This window comes from Panthera pardus, unplaced genomic scaffold (assembly GCF_024362965.1).
Source record: "Panthera pardus isolate Hobbes unplaced genomic scaffold, ASM2436296v1 HiC_scaffold_7, whole genome shotgun sequence".
NCBI lineage: Eukaryota > Metazoa > Chordata > Mammalia > Carnivora > Felidae > Panthera > Panthera pardus.
The window spans coordinates 81,366,491-81,383,654 of record NW_026527002.1 but is presented as its reverse complement, the minus strand read 5'-3'; the positions used below and the strand labels follow the sequence as shown (position 1 = coordinate 81,383,654).

The 17,164-nt window shown below is 54.6% G+C and overlaps 1 protein-coding gene across 1 annotated transcript; it reads right to left on the bottom strand.

Moving 5' to 3' along the window:
* Positions 1-13,370: 13,370 nt before the first annotated feature.
* LY6L (lymphocyte antigen 6 family member L) lies at positions 13,371-16,170 on the bottom strand. The gene is made up of 3 exons (XM_053896214.1): positions 16,058-16,170; positions 15,837-15,953; positions 13,371-14,373 (listed from the first exon to the last, which is right to left on the bottom strand). The coding sequence occupies exons 1-3, from the start codon at positions 16,128-16,130 to the stop codon at positions 14,156-14,158; spliced, it is 408 nt and encodes a 135-aa protein (XP_053752189.1). The 5' UTR covers positions 16,131-16,170; the 3' UTR covers positions 13,371-14,155.
* Positions 16,171-17,164: the final 994 nt, after the last annotated feature.

The following is a 17,164-nucleotide window of genomic DNA, read 5'->3' as shown; positions in this document are numbered from 1 at the left end:
AGTTGTTAAATGTGTTCGCTCACAGCAGCTTGTAGCCGTTTGGGGGCTGACCCGGGACTGGTGGCCAGGTGACCGCATCCAAGTCTCCCCTCCCCTCAGCAGTGTCTGGAATGAGGGGTGAGCCCGCCCTCCTGGTGCTGATTTGAGGACCCCCAGTGCCCAGTCCTCAGACTTCTGCCGTCACTTCCCCCAGGGTGTCCCAGCTGTCTGACAGAATGCCGCTGGGCTCCCCCCTCCCCCAGCTCCCTGGAGCTGCCTTCCTCCCCCTGCAGAGCCTCTGAGCAGATGGTGCTCAAGGCTGGGCGACCTTCCGAGGGAGCTCAGCGTCTGTCTCATTGGTCACAGGAGAAAGAAGGCTTGTCTCAGGGTGGAAAGCTCTTCCTCATTTTCCAGCTGCTCCTGGAGGCCCAGCTTCTTCCCGGGCACAGCAGCCGGAGGACAGAGCTCTCCACCTGCTTGCCCAGCGCCCCCCCCCCGCCTGCCCCCCTCCCCTCCTCCTCCCCCCCCCCCCGCCCCCCGCCTGGCTGGTTCCGAGGCTCAAGCTCTGGCCTCTGGCCTCCAGACGAGGATGGGGAGACAGACATCCTGGCAGAGGGGAGCCTGGGGGAAGCATCCAGACACCGCCCAGCCTGCCCTCCTGACACCTCATGGGTGGGGGAGGGTGCAGAGAGAACCCCCAGGGGTGCCCGGGGCCTTCACCTACACGAGGATGTGTTTCCATTGAGAAACATTTTGCTTGGAAATCCAGTAGTTACACGGAGATACTGACATTTCCCAGTGGCCGTGATAAACCCAGACTTGTGTGTGATGAGCCTAGACGGGCCGACATGAGAACATGTGTTTATCTGTCCAGGAGGAAGCGCGAGCTTGGATTGCAAGGCTGCAAGGAAATGTGCGGATCCCTCCCCCTTTCTTCTTTTTCCTCGCTTTCTCCGAGGCATCCCCGGGGGAGGAAGGAAAGCTGTAACCAGCTGCTAGCCCTCCTTCCCAGGCATGTGTGAGTGTGTGCGAATGTGAGTGCGTGTTTGTGAGCGTGTATGCACGGTCACGTGTTGTGTTTCTTTTTTTTTTTTTAATGTTTATTCATTTTTGAGAGACAGAGAGATCGCAAGCAGGGGCGGGGCAGAGAGAGAGGGAGACACAGAATCGGAAGCAGGCTCCAGGCTCCGAGCTGTCAGCACAGAGCCCGACGCAGGGCTCGAACTCACGAACCACGAGATCATGACCTGACCCGAAGTCGGAGGCCTAACCCACTGAGCCACCCAGGGATGCCTCACATGTTGTGTTTCTTGATATGGGTCATGGTCAGAGAAGCGAAATGTCCACTGGCTTAAAGGACCGAACTCAACCCACTTTCCTGAAGTTACTTCTGGATCAATCCAGATCACCGAGACGGGCGCACCACGCCCCCACCTTTGCCAGCTGCCAGCCCGCGGCATGAACGTGCACCGAAGATGTAAAACTGTCACCGCCGTGCGCTCGGCGTGATGTCGATAGGCCCGTCCTGGTTGGGGTCGTGAGGGAGACCCTGCTTCTTGTCACGGTCCCCTCTGCCAGGATGCCGCATTAGAACCTGGACACCTAGGGACCTTGCTCTGCTTTGGCTTATGGGCGGGAGAAAGGGGCACGGGCCTGTTTTTCCGCACCGGATTCCAGCCTCCCTCCCCCCACCCCGCACTGCCACCCCTGCCCAGTGCCTTTCAGCCTCGCGTCGGCTCCTTCGTGGTTCATCCAAGACACACCTTTGTCTTCTTTCCCTCCCCCGTTTGCCTCCAGTTCCCCACGTCTTTGATTAGCAGCTTGCACGGTCCCTCACTCGGGCTGGAAAGGCGGTGAGCGCGTCAGCTGCTCTGGCCCTCTCGTTTCGGGACCCCACACCGAGCACCCCCTGAATGTCTGCCCCCCTCTGCCCTCGCTCCAGAGTCCGGCGTCCACTGTGTGGGCTGAGCCTCTCTCTCAGACTCCTTTCAGCTCTCTGGAGACGAAACGAGGAATAAAGGTAAGTACACATGGATCTCAGGGTTGATTCAGCACCCGGGCAGGTGTGAGCGCTGAGATGCTGTGGGGACATCACGGATGCTCCCGGGCCACGGGTGCGTCCTCAGATTAACCAGATTTTGGGGCTCTGGGCCGTCAGATGTCTGCTCTTGACACAACTTGCTATCTCACGAAATGACACCATCGACCTCCCCTCCTCCCACCCCCTTACTCCGCAAAATTAATGTGTCTCACAACAAGAATAGGCAGGTATTTGCTCTGGAACCTTAAACAGTACATCCGGGAACTTTGATTTCATTCCAAAGGTCCAGACTTCCCCTAGACGTCTTCCCACCACGGCCACACTCTCCATTCACCGCCCACCTGAAGCTAAACGTTAATACAAGCAAGTAAACAATTATTTGTACTAGTAAATTGAATATTCTTCTGATAAGTTTATGGATGAGAAACGAAATCACCATGTCAATGTAAAACTATCTCTAACTGAATACTAATGAAAAAGTTACATATAAAGATTGTTAGGGTACACAGAAGTGGTGATTTTTACCCTTGCCTACTTATGCCAGAGAATAAGAGAAGCTAAAAGTGCCCGGCTTTGAACTTGAAAAATGAGCAATGGATTAGATCCCCCAAAAGAGATACTAAAGTAAAAGTGGAAATGAAGGAGGAAGGACAGTAATGGCGGGGTGATGGAGCCCGCCAGAACCCATTATGGGTTCCAACAGGAGGAGCTCCTGACGCGACCCAACAAGGGAGGGAAGTAGGTGAGGTGAACACCGTCAATACAGATAAAAGTAGAACGTATCTGTAGATAAAGCACACGTAGTGTAGCAAGTAATTCAAAACATTAGACGACGTGAGACATTCATAGAGAAAAATAACTTGAAAAGTGGACTTGTAATTAGATAGCATGTATTGTACTGTAATTATGAGATAATTGAGGCAAAATCTTTTTGTTCTTTTTTTTTTATTTTAGAGAGAGAGAGAGAGAGACCATCATGGGGGGAGAGAGAGAGAGAATCTTACACACTCTCCATGCTCAGCGTGGAACCCAGCTCAGGGCCTCGATCCCAAGACTCTGGGATCTTGACCTGAGCCGCAATTAAGAGTCAGACGCTCACCCGACTGAGCCACCCAGGCGCCCCCGAAGCAAACCACTTGAGATCACCCCAGAGAAGAGGAAGAGAGAATACTCAGCCACCCATCCAAATCCAAGAGGCCAGCACAGGGCAAAGACCTGAAGAGTCATGACAAGAAACGTTCCGGGTCCATTTACTCAAAAACAGAGAAATAAGACTCCAAGTCGAATTTTAACAAACCAAATCCGAAAAGACATATAAAAATGTGTATGTATAAAAACATAATTCAAGATGACCAAGGTAGGTTTAATCCAGGAGTGCAAGGGAGGTGTGAAATTAGAAAATCTGTGAAAGAGTATCATCTCAGGAACAGAAAAAATGAGAAAAGTCACCTGGTCATTTCAATTAAAAAGCTTTTGAAGAAAATTTAACACAAATTCACGAAAAACTCCTTGTAAGTAGGAGTAGAGGAGTATTAACTCAGTAAAGGCTATCTATAAAAAACCTACCGCCAATTATAAACAGGGAAACATTAACAGCATTCCCTGTAACATCAGAAATGATCCAGAGATATTTACTTTCACCATTTTTACTCGATGATAGAATAAGTGACCTAAAAAATAAGAAAATGAAAATAAGGCATAAAGATTGGAAAAGAAGACATTAAAAGGTCATTATTTAGGGGTGCCTGCGTGGCTCAGTTGGTTAAGTGTCTGACTTGGGCTCAGGTCATGATCTCACAGGTTGTGAGTTCAAGCCCCACATCGGGCTCTGTGCTGACAGCTCAGAGCCTGGAGCCTGCTTCACATTCTGTGTTTCCCTCTCTCTCTGCCCCTCCCCGCCCCCCCCCCCCCCGTCTCTCTCTCGGTCTCTTTCTTTTAAAAATAAACATTAAAAAATTTAAAAAATAAAATTTCATTATTTATAGATTATAGAAGAGGTTGGCAAACTACAGCTGCCAGGCAAAAATCTGACCCACAGCGGGTCAAGTCTGGCTTCACCTGTTTGTCTCTGACTGTACCGTCCCTGGTGACCCAAAGCAGGCAGGTACTGAGGGGTCATCAACACCGGGGTTAAGAGAACCACTGGTAAATTTCCTATTGTTGTGGCTTTGAGTCTGGGGACAATCTGTGCCATGTGGCAGGCTAACACGAGGGACAGAACCCCTAGTCTTAATGACTTTAAGAACCTGAGGGCAGAGTTCAGGACCAGCATAGCAGCTGGAAAACGAGGGAACAAACCAAAAAAGATAGAGCAGGGCCGCCCCGAATCCCATGTATAAGGTCTCCTCAAATCTCTGGCTGACCTCTTAACCCTGCGTGTGTACGGAAGTTTCCAAACAGTCCAACTAAGCTTGCTAGATTGAGCTGCAGGTTTCCTTGCCGCCCACTGAAGAGGACACCGTTTGCAGGTGGAGTTCAGCCAGGCTGGTGGCCTGGTGCCCTTCAGAGGAACCCAGCAAATTCAGAGTTTCTACGCCCGTCATTCTCAGTGTCCAGGAAGCAGCCTAAAACTACGTGAGGAAACTTACCTGAAGAGACAGGAGACTATGATGCACACTCTAGAGAAAAGATGATGACCAGAGATCTACACTGAGACGATCCAGAATCCAGATTCTGTAATCACAACGTAAAGGCTTTAAAGCAGCCATATCGCTATGTTCAAGGACGTCAAGGAAAATATGCTTGCGATGAATGAAACTAATAAAAAGATAGGAAATCTCGACAGAGAAATGGCGACTCTGAGAGGATTCAAATGAAAATTCTAGAACTAAAACAATCAAACATTTGAAAATTCACCATTTGGGCTGAAGAGAAGATTGGAAGTGACACAAGAGTTAGTAACCTGAAGATAAATTGGTAGACATTAACCAATTTGAAGAATACACAGAAAAATATAGTAAAAAATGTACATGGCCTCAAGGAACTGGGGAACAATATTGAAGGGTCTATCATAAATATTATAGGAGTTCCAGAAGAAGGAGAAAGAGACTGAAGAGGAGTAGGAGGGGAGGGAGGAGGGGGAGGGTGAGGGGAAGGGGGAGGAGGGGAGGAGGAGCAGGAGGAGGTGGAGGAGAAGAGAGAATTGTTTGAATAAATAACGGCCAAAACCTTTCATAGTTGATGAAAGGTACAAAATTGCAAATTCAAGAAGGTCAGCAGCCCCCAAGGTGTAAACATGAGGAAAACTACAGTTGGACGCAAGGCGGTCAAACTGCTGACAACCAAAGATAAGAACATTGTGAAAGCAGCCAGAGGGAAACCCCCATTACTAAGCAGAGGAACAACTAAAAAAACAGCTGACTTCTCATCAGAAAAAGTAGAGGCCAGAAGACAGTGGAACAACATCTTGAAAGTCCTGGAAGAAAAAATTATTTGCCAAAAATTCTATATCCGGTGAAAATATTCTTCAAGAAAGAAGGCAAAATAGGGGCGCCCGGGTGGCTCAGTCGGTTAAGCGTCCGACTTCGGCTCAGGCTCAGGTCATGATCCCGTGGTCCGTGAGTTCAAGCCCGGCATCCGGCTCTGCTGACAGCTTGGAACCTGCTTCAGATTCTGTGTCTCCCTCTGTCTTGCCCCTCCCCCGCTCATGCTTTGTCTCTCTCTCTCTGAAAAATAAGCAAACATTAAAAAAAAAAAAGAAGAGGGGCGCCTGGGTGGCTGTCGGTTGAGGGTCCGACTTCAGCTCAGGTCACGATCTCGCGGTCCGTGAGTTCGAGCCCCGCGTCGGGCTCTGGGCTGATGGCTCAGAGCCTGGAGCCTGCTTCCGATTCTGTGTCTCCCTCTCTCTCTGCCCCTCCCCCGTTCATGCTCTGTCTCTCTCTGTCTCAAAAATAAATAAACATTAAAAAAAAATTTTTAAAAAAGGTAAAATACTTTTATTTGAGAGAATGAAGCTATGGGAATTCACAGCCAGCACAGCTGTGTTAGGAGAAATGACGAGGGTAAGCTACGAGCCTCCCAGCCGAATATCCATGTTTATTCTTCCTCCACGCACGTGCAGGGACAGACCCCGCTTTGCTGTTTCCCATCCACTGTGGGTGCCCTGAGAAGCTGACCGAACCTTATAGCTGCTGGGGTGTGGGGTGTAAGGTCAGAGAGTACGCGGGGTTTGTTCACCGAGACCAGAGGGGACCGCTCAGGCATGGCGGTCTCAGTCCATAAAGCACTCGACCCATCGGCTCCCGCGGGCTCTCGCTCTGAGAAAGGAACCAGACAGCCATGCCCTGGGCACCCGGCTGCTCAGCTGGGACTTGAACAGGACCTTCCGGGACTTGGCTTTTGTTCAAGGCCAGATTTGATCCGTTCTCAAAAGTCTCCTTTATCTCCCGGCTCAGGACCATCTTCTCTGACGCAGATACGAGAAAGCTACAAATCAGCAACAGACCAGAGGAACACTGCTCCGTGTGAGAGCGACAGTGTGAGAGCACATTCAAACCGACACAGTCTTTACAAAGCGAGCATCTTAGTATCTTTGTAAATACCTAGGACACACGAATGAGGCACATGCGCCTTCTCAAAACGTCTGGGCCACCGTGAAGCGGGGTCTGTCCCTGCACGTGCGTGGAGGAAGAATAAACAGGGATATTCGGCTGGGAGGCTCGTAGCTTACACTCTCGTCCTTTGGAAATAACTTCAGATTTATAACAGAGTTGCAAACAAGTACAAGAATTATTCTATATAACCCTTTACCCAGATTTCTCAGAAGGTAACGTCGTATACAACTATTGTACGATGATCAAAATCACAAAGTTAGCACTGATCCCGCATGATCACCTAATCCCCGGGTCCCATTCTGATCTTACCCGTCGTGTCCCCACGCCCTTCCGTCTGGGACGGGCCCCCAGTCTTGAGTTCTTTCAGGACCTCACACTGTTTGAACAGGAACAATGTAGAAAGTCTTTTCATTCCGGCTAGTTGTTTACTGATGATTACATTTAGTTCAAGGCTTTTGACAAAAATATCACGGGAACGTGGCTGTGTTCTTCTCGGTGCATCACATCAGGAGGCCGGGAAGCTGATGTGTCCCGTCACTGGCAGTGTGCACTCTGATCACTGGGTTAAGGTGGCACCTGCCAGTTTCTTCCGCTGCAAAGTCACCCCTTGTCCTATAGTGTTTAAGACGCGTCTTGTGAGAAAGTTTTCAAAACTACATAATGTTTTCTTTCCCATCACTCTTTTGCCCAGGTGGTCAGTCTTTTTTGTTTTTAAATTTTTTTCATGTTTATTTATGTTTGAGAGAAAGAGAGGGACAGAGCGTGAGCAGGGGAGGGGCAGAGAGAGACGGAGGCACAGAATCCGCAGCAGGCTCCAGGCTCCAAGCTGTCAGCACAGAGCCCGACGCAGGGCTTGAACCCACAAACTGCGAGATCACGACCTGAGCCGAAATCAGAAGCTTAACCGACTGAGCGCCACCCCCCCCCCCCCGAGCACCCCCTGCTTAATCTCTTTTGATGATGCTTGCCTAAAACAATTGTTATTGTGATTTTTTGCCAAATGGTCATTAAGTATTTCCATCATTCTCTGTACACGGATTGGAATTTGACTGCATTTTGCCGTATTTCTCCTCTCCCTGTCCTGGGATTCGCTTTTTATTTATTTATCTATTTTTTTTTAAATTCAGATTCCTTTGAAAAAGAAATGATACTTGATAGTATTTGAAAACCGACATCTGGGCCAGTCCATGCTTGTCGCTATTGGGGTGTGTCACAGGATATACCTTCGCACACACACCCCCTTCCATCACATTCCATCACATTCCGTCTTTCCTTCCCCTTCCACGCGTTTTGTCTCTGTTCTCCCGCAGTGAGAATCCTGTCATGTGACATCAGTGTATTTAAGTGGCTTGATTAGGAAAGGTCTGCGTGTGTATTTCTTGGAGTCTCCATGTTTGGGATTCACTGGGCATCTTGAATCCATAGTTTGAGGTCTTTTCCCAAATTCAGAAAATTACCAGTCACTGTTTTTTGAATATTTTTCCTGTCCCCCATTTTTGTCATCTTCTTCTAGGGTGTCATTTGCACACGTGTTAGACTTTCTGGTGTTGTCCCCGAGGCTCTGTTCGTTTCTTCGGCGCCTTTTCTTCGTGTCGTGTTCAGACTGGATAATCGCTGCGATTTATCCCCAGGTTGTCTGAGTCTTTCTTTTCTCATCCTCATCATGCTGCCGAGCTCAGCAGGTGAGGGTTTTAATCTGGCGATTGTGTCTTTCGGTGCTACAAGTCCCGTTTTGTCATTCTTCGTGTGTTTCCCCTCTAGCTGACACTTCTCTCTCCACTCATCTGAAGTGTGTTTGCCCTCAGTTCTCGGGGCATTTTTACACTAACTGCTTTGAAGGCTTTGTGTGATGATTCCTAGTTGGGTTTTGCCCGATCTTCCGTATAAAGAGTAACTTTGAACGTGAGGCTAGGAGACGCCGAATCTTACTTCCATCTGATGGGAAGTGTTGATATTCTTGTTTTGGCAGAAGCAGTCCACCCGGTTCGGTTTATGCTACGAGCACAGACCCGGGTTCGTGCGTTCTGGCTTCTGTGCTGGCCCAGGTTTCAAAGGCTGCTGTGTCTGGACAGCCAGTGGCCCGTCTGGTGCCCATGGTCCTCATGGTCTCCGCTGCTCAGGGCCCAGCCTGTGTGCACAGCTCAGGAGCGAGCCTGGGTTTCCATAAGCATCTTTACGGAATTTCTCTCCATGCAGGGGACCCTGCCCGGCCCACCCTCCCCCAACCTGACCCAGCCCCGGCAAGGCCGCCCTGGACGCCCTGCACACGACCTCGTGCGGCACCCCCTCCCTGGTACCGTCTCATCGGAATTTCGGTCGCAGGTGAAGGCAGACATCTTTTCTTAAGTTTAAGTGGTATTTCATATCATTTTTGTTACATTTTTTTCATATTTTTCTCATATTTGCTATCAGGCTTTTCCCCTTTCCTCAATATAGCCCCTGGGGTGAAAATTTTTTTTTTAATGTTTTTTTATTTTTGAGAGAGTGAGAGACAGAGCGTGAGTGGGGGACGGGAAGAGAGGGAGGGAGACACAGAATCCGAAGCAGGCTCCAGGCTCTGAACTATCAGCACGGAGCCCGACGTGGGGCTTAAACCCATGAGCTGCAAGATCATGACCTGAGCCCAAGTCAGATGCTTAACCGACTAAGCCACCAAGGCGCCCCAATCTATCTTTATTTTTAATGTTTATTTATTTATTTTGAGAGAGAGAGAGAGAGACAGAGGGACAGAGAGAGCACGAGCAGGGGGAGGGGCAGAGAGAGAGGGAGAGAGAATCCCAAGCAGGCCCCAAGCAGTCAGCTCGGAGCCCGACTTGGGGCTCGATCCCACAAACCGTGAGGTCATGACCCGAGCCAAGATTGAGAATTGGCCACTTAACCGACTGAGCCCCCCAGGGTCATCTCACATATCTTTTTATTTCTTATATTTGGATCTTGATTAATACTAAAGAAGACTTTCTCTGCACCCAGGTTTTAAAGATATTCACATCCCAGAGTCTTGAGGTTTTTGTTTGTTTTTAGTGTGGTTTAACGTCTGGTAGCACTAATTCCCCCACAACTCTGCTTTTTCCCAGAGTATTTCTAGCTGATCTTAAGAATGTTGCTGTTTATGTACATTTCAACTCATCTCATTCAAGAAGAAAACCAGAAATTTTTATGGAAATCACATTAAATTAAAAAATCTATAGGTTACAGAGAGCTGACATTTTCATGCTATTCTGAGTCCTCATATCCAGGAGCAAGGAGCCTCTTCACAGTTGTTCGGGGTCACTGGGCTGCCTCTCGGAAGGGTGTGAAACTTAGATTTCTTGTAGATTTTGTACATTTAGCGTCAGGTTTATTTTCAAGTATAAGCTTTCTTGCCCCCACCGTAGAGGAGGTTTTCTCTCCTGCTACGCCCTCAAGTTGGGTCTTGCTTGTATATAAAAAGGCTCTTGGTTTTCATTCTAATGTTTTAGCAGGCAGTGGACCTCATTTTAATTTTATATTCTGCTGCCTTATTGAACGATTTATTTATTTATTTATTTTACATTTATTTACTTTTGAGAGACAGAGTGAGACAAAGTGAGAGTGGGGGAGGGGCAGAGAGAGAGGGAGGCACAGGATCGGAAGCAGGCTCCAGGCTCTAAGCTGTCAGCACAGAGCCTGACGCGGGGCTCGAACCCACAGACTGTGAGATCATGACATGAGCTGAAGTCGGACGCTGAACCGACTGAGCCACCCAGGCGCCCCTTGAACGATTTTATTGACACACACACACACACACACACACACACACACGGCACATCCTGGCATGATACGTTTGCAAAGATCTCACCGCTGCACCCACACAAAAATGCCATTTCCTCTTCTGTGCCAGCAGCTGTCAGTGCTGTGCTTGTGTGTGAAGGAAACTTTGAAATGTCAGTAAACTGTGCTTTCACCAGGAAACACTCCGTGTCCCCTAAATGTTCAGCCTTATTCCACGGAGGTGTGCAATGAACCTCTCCCGTTCAGCCAACTTCGCTGAAGTGTGATTTACGTATGGTAGAGTCACTCTTTCCAAGTGGACAGTTGGGTGAGTTCCCACGAGGTTCTGCGCCACGTGACCGCCGTCACGCTCAAGAGCAGGGCGCTTGCCCCGCCAGTCGGTGGCGCCCCCCCCAGTGCAGAGCCCCCCCCACCTCCCCGTGCCCCGCGGCCCCTCTCCCCATGTCCTCCTTCTTTCTCCCTTCCAAGCCTGCTCGTCACCACGTTGTCACTCTGTGGCTTTCGTGGGTCTTCTCTGTCATTTTGGTGTCCCATGTGGCAAAGTCACACTTGTGTGTGACTTGTCGCTCTTTCCCCAGGCACTGGATCACACACACGGCTTGTGGGTCTCAGCCCCGTCCCTCCCGCGAGCTTTCGGTCCACCCGCGTTCCTCAAAGTGCCGATTCCATTTTAAAACAAAAAGTCTGGGGGCGCCCGGGGGGCTCAGTTGGTTGGGCATCTGACTTCGGCTCGGGTCATGATCTCACAGTGTGTGGGTTCGAGCCCCGGGTCAGGCTCCGTGCTGACAGCTCGGCGCCTGGAACCTGCTTCGGATTCTGTGTCTCCCTCTCCCTCTGCCCCTCCCCCCCTTAAAAGTAAATAAACATTAACGAAAATATTAAAACAAAAAGTCTGTACTGATTTTATTACTGCTGAGTTCAGGGAATGAAAGAACCACTATAATTTCTTCCTTCAGCAGATGAGCTAATGGAAGTACGATAATTTCATTGCCAAATATTTGGGATGTTCAAGTTCATCTTGTTGTGGCCATTTAATTTACAGGGAGACGTGGTCAGAGAACATGGCCCCGGGGATAATTTATTGTTAAATGGCAAAATCTGGGCATTGAAGACAAAGTGAGGGCCCCGGTGGCTGTGCCCCGGGGTCACTGGTGTACCAGGGACCAGAGCCCGCGGGAGACGCTGGGAGTGTGGTTTCTCTTGCGCGTGAAGTTAGCATGTGACCGAATGTACAGATCCGTCCAGCAGGCGTGGCGGCCTTGCAGTACAGATGTTTGGGTCTACTTTCCAGGGCCAAGGGGGTGACAGCGACACTGGGACCCCCCACGGCTGGCTCTTCCGTTCAAGGTCTGCAGCCCACGCACCGCCCTCGCCTGCTCTCCAAGTGCCTCCTGAGAGCCCTTCCTCACGCAGGGCGTCTGGGCAGAGACACCTGAGCTCCATCGGGGCGGTCAAGTCCCACCACGGGACAGGGATTCCCCTGGTCGAGCCCAGCACACAGAGCCAATGACCCGCATCAAAGAGAGAGACCAAGAACATTGAATCACCGTATCGGTTTTATAGCTAAAGAGCTAAGGTAGTGCCAGATAGGAGAATCAGAAACTCAAGTGTTTGTGAAGGAGGCGGGTAGAAGAAAGGGAAGGCAGGGCGTGACGCAGACTGGAGATGAGCCCCCAGTGGGCACAGATGCGCCACCAGGAGGCTGGGGAGGCTTGTGTCAGGACCTGAGTTTTCCAGCACTGAGTATAAAAGAGAACCCAATCCCCAAAGAATCAACAATAAAACTCCTGGGACTAACAAGTGAGTTATAGCAACGCCCACGGACAGTGCGGCCTTCCTACTGTGCAACAGGGGTCCCGTGTGGCTTGGCGTCCAGGAGGGCTGGGGACAGTCACACGGCACTGGGGACTTGGGAAGCTGAGTGGCTGGGTCCAACACAGAGGCCCCGCTGCGGGCCCTGGCCCCATCCCACTGGCCTCGCTGAGGCTCTGCCGGCACTCGTGGGGTTTCCTGACCGGTCACTCTCTCTTCATGGGCGCATTTTCCCATTTATTCAGCAAAGCTTCTCATTTCCAGCTGAGGGGCTGCAATCCTTGGTCCTCTGTCCAGAGGAGGGACCAGGGCCCCCAGTTCCGAAGGGTCTCATCTTTGTGGCGAGGGAAGCAGAGGGGCTGGAACGGTGGGCGTGTGGACAGGGCACGGTGGCTCCTGCCCCGGTTCACACACACGTATTTCCTAGGTAAACGCCACTCGAAGGAAGACCTTGACCCCTGCGCCAGCAGTCAAGTCCCCTCTGCCCTGGCTTTCCGGCCCCAGGCTCAGGGAACCAGAGACTCCTGGTGCCCCAACGAGCCCTGCGTGGGGTGGCGACAGGCCTGCCCGGACGGCCTCGGGGACCGGTGAGGTTAAATTCGGCACGAAAACTCACAAGCATAGCGCAGGGAAGGTCCTGCCCCGGGCCCTGTCCCTGTCCCAGATCTCACCTGAGATCTCGTCTTACTTCCAGTGGCCTCCTAGCACAGCAGTGAGCCACAACCCAGGGTTGTCCCCACCCTGCAAAGGCCGTGGGCACAAGTCCACCTGAGTCCATGGGAAAAATGACAAGTAGTTGGGGACTGGGGGCAGGTGTGCCACGGAAGGCAGGCTGGTGTGCAGACCCTGCTGGGGGGGTGTGAGGACAGTGGGGGCTGGTTGGAGGAGCACTAGGGGGTGGGGGGCGCCCAGGATGTTGCCACCTGTTGATGCTAGCCCCGCCCACAGACTCTCCTGCTCCCCGTCCCACCAGAGGCCCCCACTCCCGGCCCCGTCCTCCAGGACGTGCCCCCGGGTGTCCCGTGGGTGCCCCAGCTTGGCCTGGACAGCCCTGAGCTTGTCACCGGTTCCACTTGTCCCAACCTCCTCCTCACCTGTGCCCTTGCCTGGGCAACCCTCCCCCCCGCAGGCCAGGCAGGGGCTGTCCCTTCCGCCAGCCCTCACTCTGTCCAACCCAGCTGCCTTCCAAACGCGGGTTTTGTCCACCCCACTCCCCAGCCGTCCCCTCCTGGCGTCTCTGCATCCGAGTTCCTTACATGAGCACCATCCACACGCCCCAGACCCTGACCGACCCTCCGGTCTCTCCCCCACGTCCACGCAGCGGCCTGCCGGCCCTCCGGAGCCCATGACTCCGATAAGCAACCCAGTGGGTTGCAACCCAGTGCTGGGCCCGGGACCCGGGGCCCTCCCCATGCTCGGTCGGCCCAGCTGGATGGTTTTGTCCAGACGGTGCACAGCCACGGGGGTCTGTAGAGAGGTGGGCTGGAGGGACGTGGTCCGGGCACGGCAGGTGGAGGTGGCTGAAGGCACAGGAGCGCCGAGCGGTCAGGCAGTGAGTTCACTGTCTCCAGAAGCAGTGGTGGTGGTGGTCTCAATGCCCCCGCGTGGGCACCCATAGCACTTACGGATGGAGGGGGTGGGGCCGGGGGGGGGGTCTGGCCACATCAGAGCCAAAATCGGGGTCGCAGCCGCCCTCTGGCCTTGGCCAGGCCCTTCTTGTCCCTGCAGGGCCCTGGACAGTGTGTTCGGGGCTTGAAACGTTACACAGGGAGCGGCTACCCCGAGCTGGGACACGCCCACCATCCCCCAGGCAAGGCAGGACTGCTAACTCCTGGCTGTCTGAGCACAGGGCTCCCCCAGGGATGGGAGAGGTGGCCAGGTCCAGGTTGGAGGCAGCGGTACCCTTCCCGCTACCTCAGAGGGGGAGGGTCCCCACGCCAGTGTCTTGAAAGGGACGGAGGCAGGGCAGAGGCGGGGGTCGGGAGGGTGTAGTGGGTCTGCGGGGCCAAGAGGAAGGTGCTCACAGCAGGGCCCAGAGGAGGCCGAGGGCTGCCCCAAGCAGGAACCCCCCTCGAAGGGCCGAGCGGGTGGCGGAGGCCCCGTTGCAGAGATATCCAGAACAGCACTGCCTGACGATCTTGCCAAACGCCATAGATCCCAACATCCACTCGTACTTCATGTTGGTGTTGGGACATCTGGGAGCACAGCGCTTGCTGAGTTGGACCATCACCCTTGATCCTGTGCGAGAGGAGACAGCAGGTGGCCACCAGCCTAGGGGAGGTGGGGAGGCGGGGGAGGGGCGCTTTCCACGTGAGCCGCAAAAGCCCAGACTCAACCTGAGAATCAGAGAATCGTGACCCCGCAGGGCCTACCGGACCTCCCAGGCCCCAGGCCTGCAGGACAGTGGCCCCCACGGTCATCCTCGAGGTCACAACAAAATTGGGGTTCAGGACTGCTGGCCCCGGTGGGGGCTTTTCCCCGCCGCGCCCCATGGCCCGGACCGCCCTGGCCAGCCCAGGAGCCTGCGAGTCCTGGGGATGTGGGTTGAAGCAGGGACGACAGACTGGACTCGGCTGTCCCCCTGCTGCGCTCAGGCCGGGCGTGGCCCCGTCTCCCACTGTTCCTGTCAAGATGTGGCACAAGCCTCTGAAGGCAACGTGGGGAGAAAGGAGAACACGCAGAGCAGCCCAAACTGTGGAAGAGAAGGCCGCCCACCTTTCTCGGGTGGCGTTACGTTATGGCGTGCAGATTGTCGTGTTGAATTCTATCAGCTTGTGTGACGTGAGAACCGGTTCCGTTATGTCAGGGCCGGCCCGGGGCTACGCAAAGGCTCCGGGCTGGCGCTTGCTGTGGGGTCCCTGGCGGCGGGCAAGAGGCCGGCCTCCTCCTCTCCTGGAGCCCCCCCGGCGCCCCCTCCCCAGCGCTCGGCGTGGAGACCCCGAGGCAGCCCGGGCCGATGGCTCCCTCCAGCAGGGAGGGCCACCCTTACACGTCACCGCCACACACAGGGCCTTCAGGCCACAAAGCGACACGGAATCCCGGGTGCCCGGGTGCGAACAAAAGAGCAAACCGGGGGAAGAGGCGTGAACCACCTGGCGTTAGAGCACCACAGCCGTCAACGTGCTTATCCCCACCCCCCCCCCCCCCGCACCCCCCCCCACCCCCGTCCTCCGGAGAAGCAAGGCCTGGAGGGGGAGGGGCGCTGGCAGGTCCCCAGGGGCCTGGAACCATAGGCCAGAATCAGCAAGCCCGGTGGCGCTGTGGGGAGAGCGTTGGGGTCTCTCCACATCCCGCTCTCCGGATATTTTTGGAACTTGATAAAAGAGTGTTTCTAGTGGTCTGCTCTCTGACGTCTCATGTGGTTCCTGTTCCACATTACAATCTCCTCCAAGGCTTGTTCTGAAAAGTCCTATCACTTGAGGCCCACAGCAGCCGCTGCGGAGGGGGTGGAGGCCTGGTGGGCAGCCTGGCCAGCGCCCCTCCGGGCTCGCCCTCCCCTGCCCAGCCATCCCTCCGCCCTGAGGACAGTTCCTGGGGGGTGGGGGGTGGGGGCACGGAAGACCTGGTACTTCGGAAAGAGGAGAAAAATTCAGGATCTGCGCCCACTCCCCCTGGAGTCCGGCGGCAGGAGAGGGCAGAGGGTGGTGGGGCCTACCGGTGTCGGGACGCCCCGCCCCTTCCTTGCGAGCCCGGGGACGTACTCTTGGTCAGGACCACCGCGCTGGACACGCAGACCCGGTCGGCGGGGTAGCACTGGGTGGGCGCGCACAGCTCCTCCCTGGTGACTTTGAAACACTGGTAGCAGCTCAGGTTCAGGCCTGCAGGGGGCCGGGGGGGGGGGGGCGTCGCGGTGGGGAGGCCAGTCCACCCGCGCGAGCCCCGCCCCCTTCCCCCCCCCCCCCCCCCCCGCGGTCCCCCCTACCTGGCTGTTTCTTGCCGCTGGCAAACTCCACACACACCAGCAGAGCCCACAGGACTGGCCCCAGTCCCCCCATCGCGCCAGAGGCCGCGCCTGAGGGTGGGGAGGAGCAGGGGAGGGACGTCCCAACCCCCCAGCCCCACACTGGCCTCCCCTCCCCCCCTCCCCCCCTCCCTGGACCCTCCCCAGGCTCTGGGGTCTGATTCTCCCGGTGGCTTCTCTCAGCACCCACTTCCTGCACTGCTCACACCAGCTGCAGAGCTGGCCTTTGAGGAGGGTCAGCCCTGGGAGGGCCCCGGGGCACTTGCCAGCCCCTCTTCTGCAGCTCCTGCCCTGGGGAGGGCTTCCCCCGGTCCCTGAGGATGGCAGCCACCAGCCACCTCAGCTGCTGGGCAGAAGGAGGGCCCCCTTGTCCCCTGAGGGTCCATCCCCTGGGTGGGCCAGCCCCCGCGTCTGCTGTCCTTCCTTCTCGCTGTAACAGACCCGTGGGGAGCAGGGCCCTGTTCTCACCACGGGGCCACGGACAGATTGGGGCCCTGCCTCCAGGGCCCTTCCCTCAGGCCTCAAAGGTGGAAGCTGGGGGCAAGGGAGGGAAGCGGGGGAGGAGGGACCATTGGCCGGAGAACAGAGGAAGTGAGGGCCCTCCCGCAGGGGAGAGCCTGAGAACCAGGCGAGGAGCCAGAACCCAAGAATCCGGGGAGGAGAAGGGGGAGGGGGAGGAGGGAGAGGTGATCGGGTACAAATCTTTAATCTTTTCAGTCTCTGTGGAATGCGGTGAGGGGCGGTCCAGGTCCCGAGGCAGGAGGGGCGGGGCGGTGAGTCCCAAGAGCACCCTCTAGCCTGAGGCCTTGAAGGCCAGCAAGGCTGCCTTGCCTACCAGCCCCTCAGCTCCTCCCACCTCCTGGGCCTGGGGACCGTGCTGCCCCCAGGACCCTGGAAAGCCCTGGGGCCCCGCAGAGGGTCTGGAGCCTGTGACAGGCTGAGCGGGGCATCACTGCACCCACCGCAAGGCTGGGCGACCGGGCTTTGGAGACTGATGTCCTCAGCTCAGGCCAGGCTGTCTCCCATCAGAATCCCCCCCTGCTTGGGAAGATCTGGACACGGTGTGGA

Excerpts from the sequence above, each read along its gene's own strand:
- LY6L (XM_053896214.1), bottom strand. The coding sequence starts at position 16,130 with ATGGGGGGACTGGGGCCAGTCCTGTGGGCTCTGCTGGTGTGTGTGGAG. Across the intron at positions 15,954-16,057 it reads CAGCGGCAAGAAACAGCCAG|GCCTGAACCTGAGCTGCTAC; the intron begins GTAGGGGGGACC and ends GGCCCCCTGCAG. Across the intron at positions 14,374-15,836 it reads CGCGGTGGTCCTGACCAAGA|GATCAAGGGTGATGGTCCAA; the intron begins GTACGTCCCCGG and ends CCTCTCGCACAG.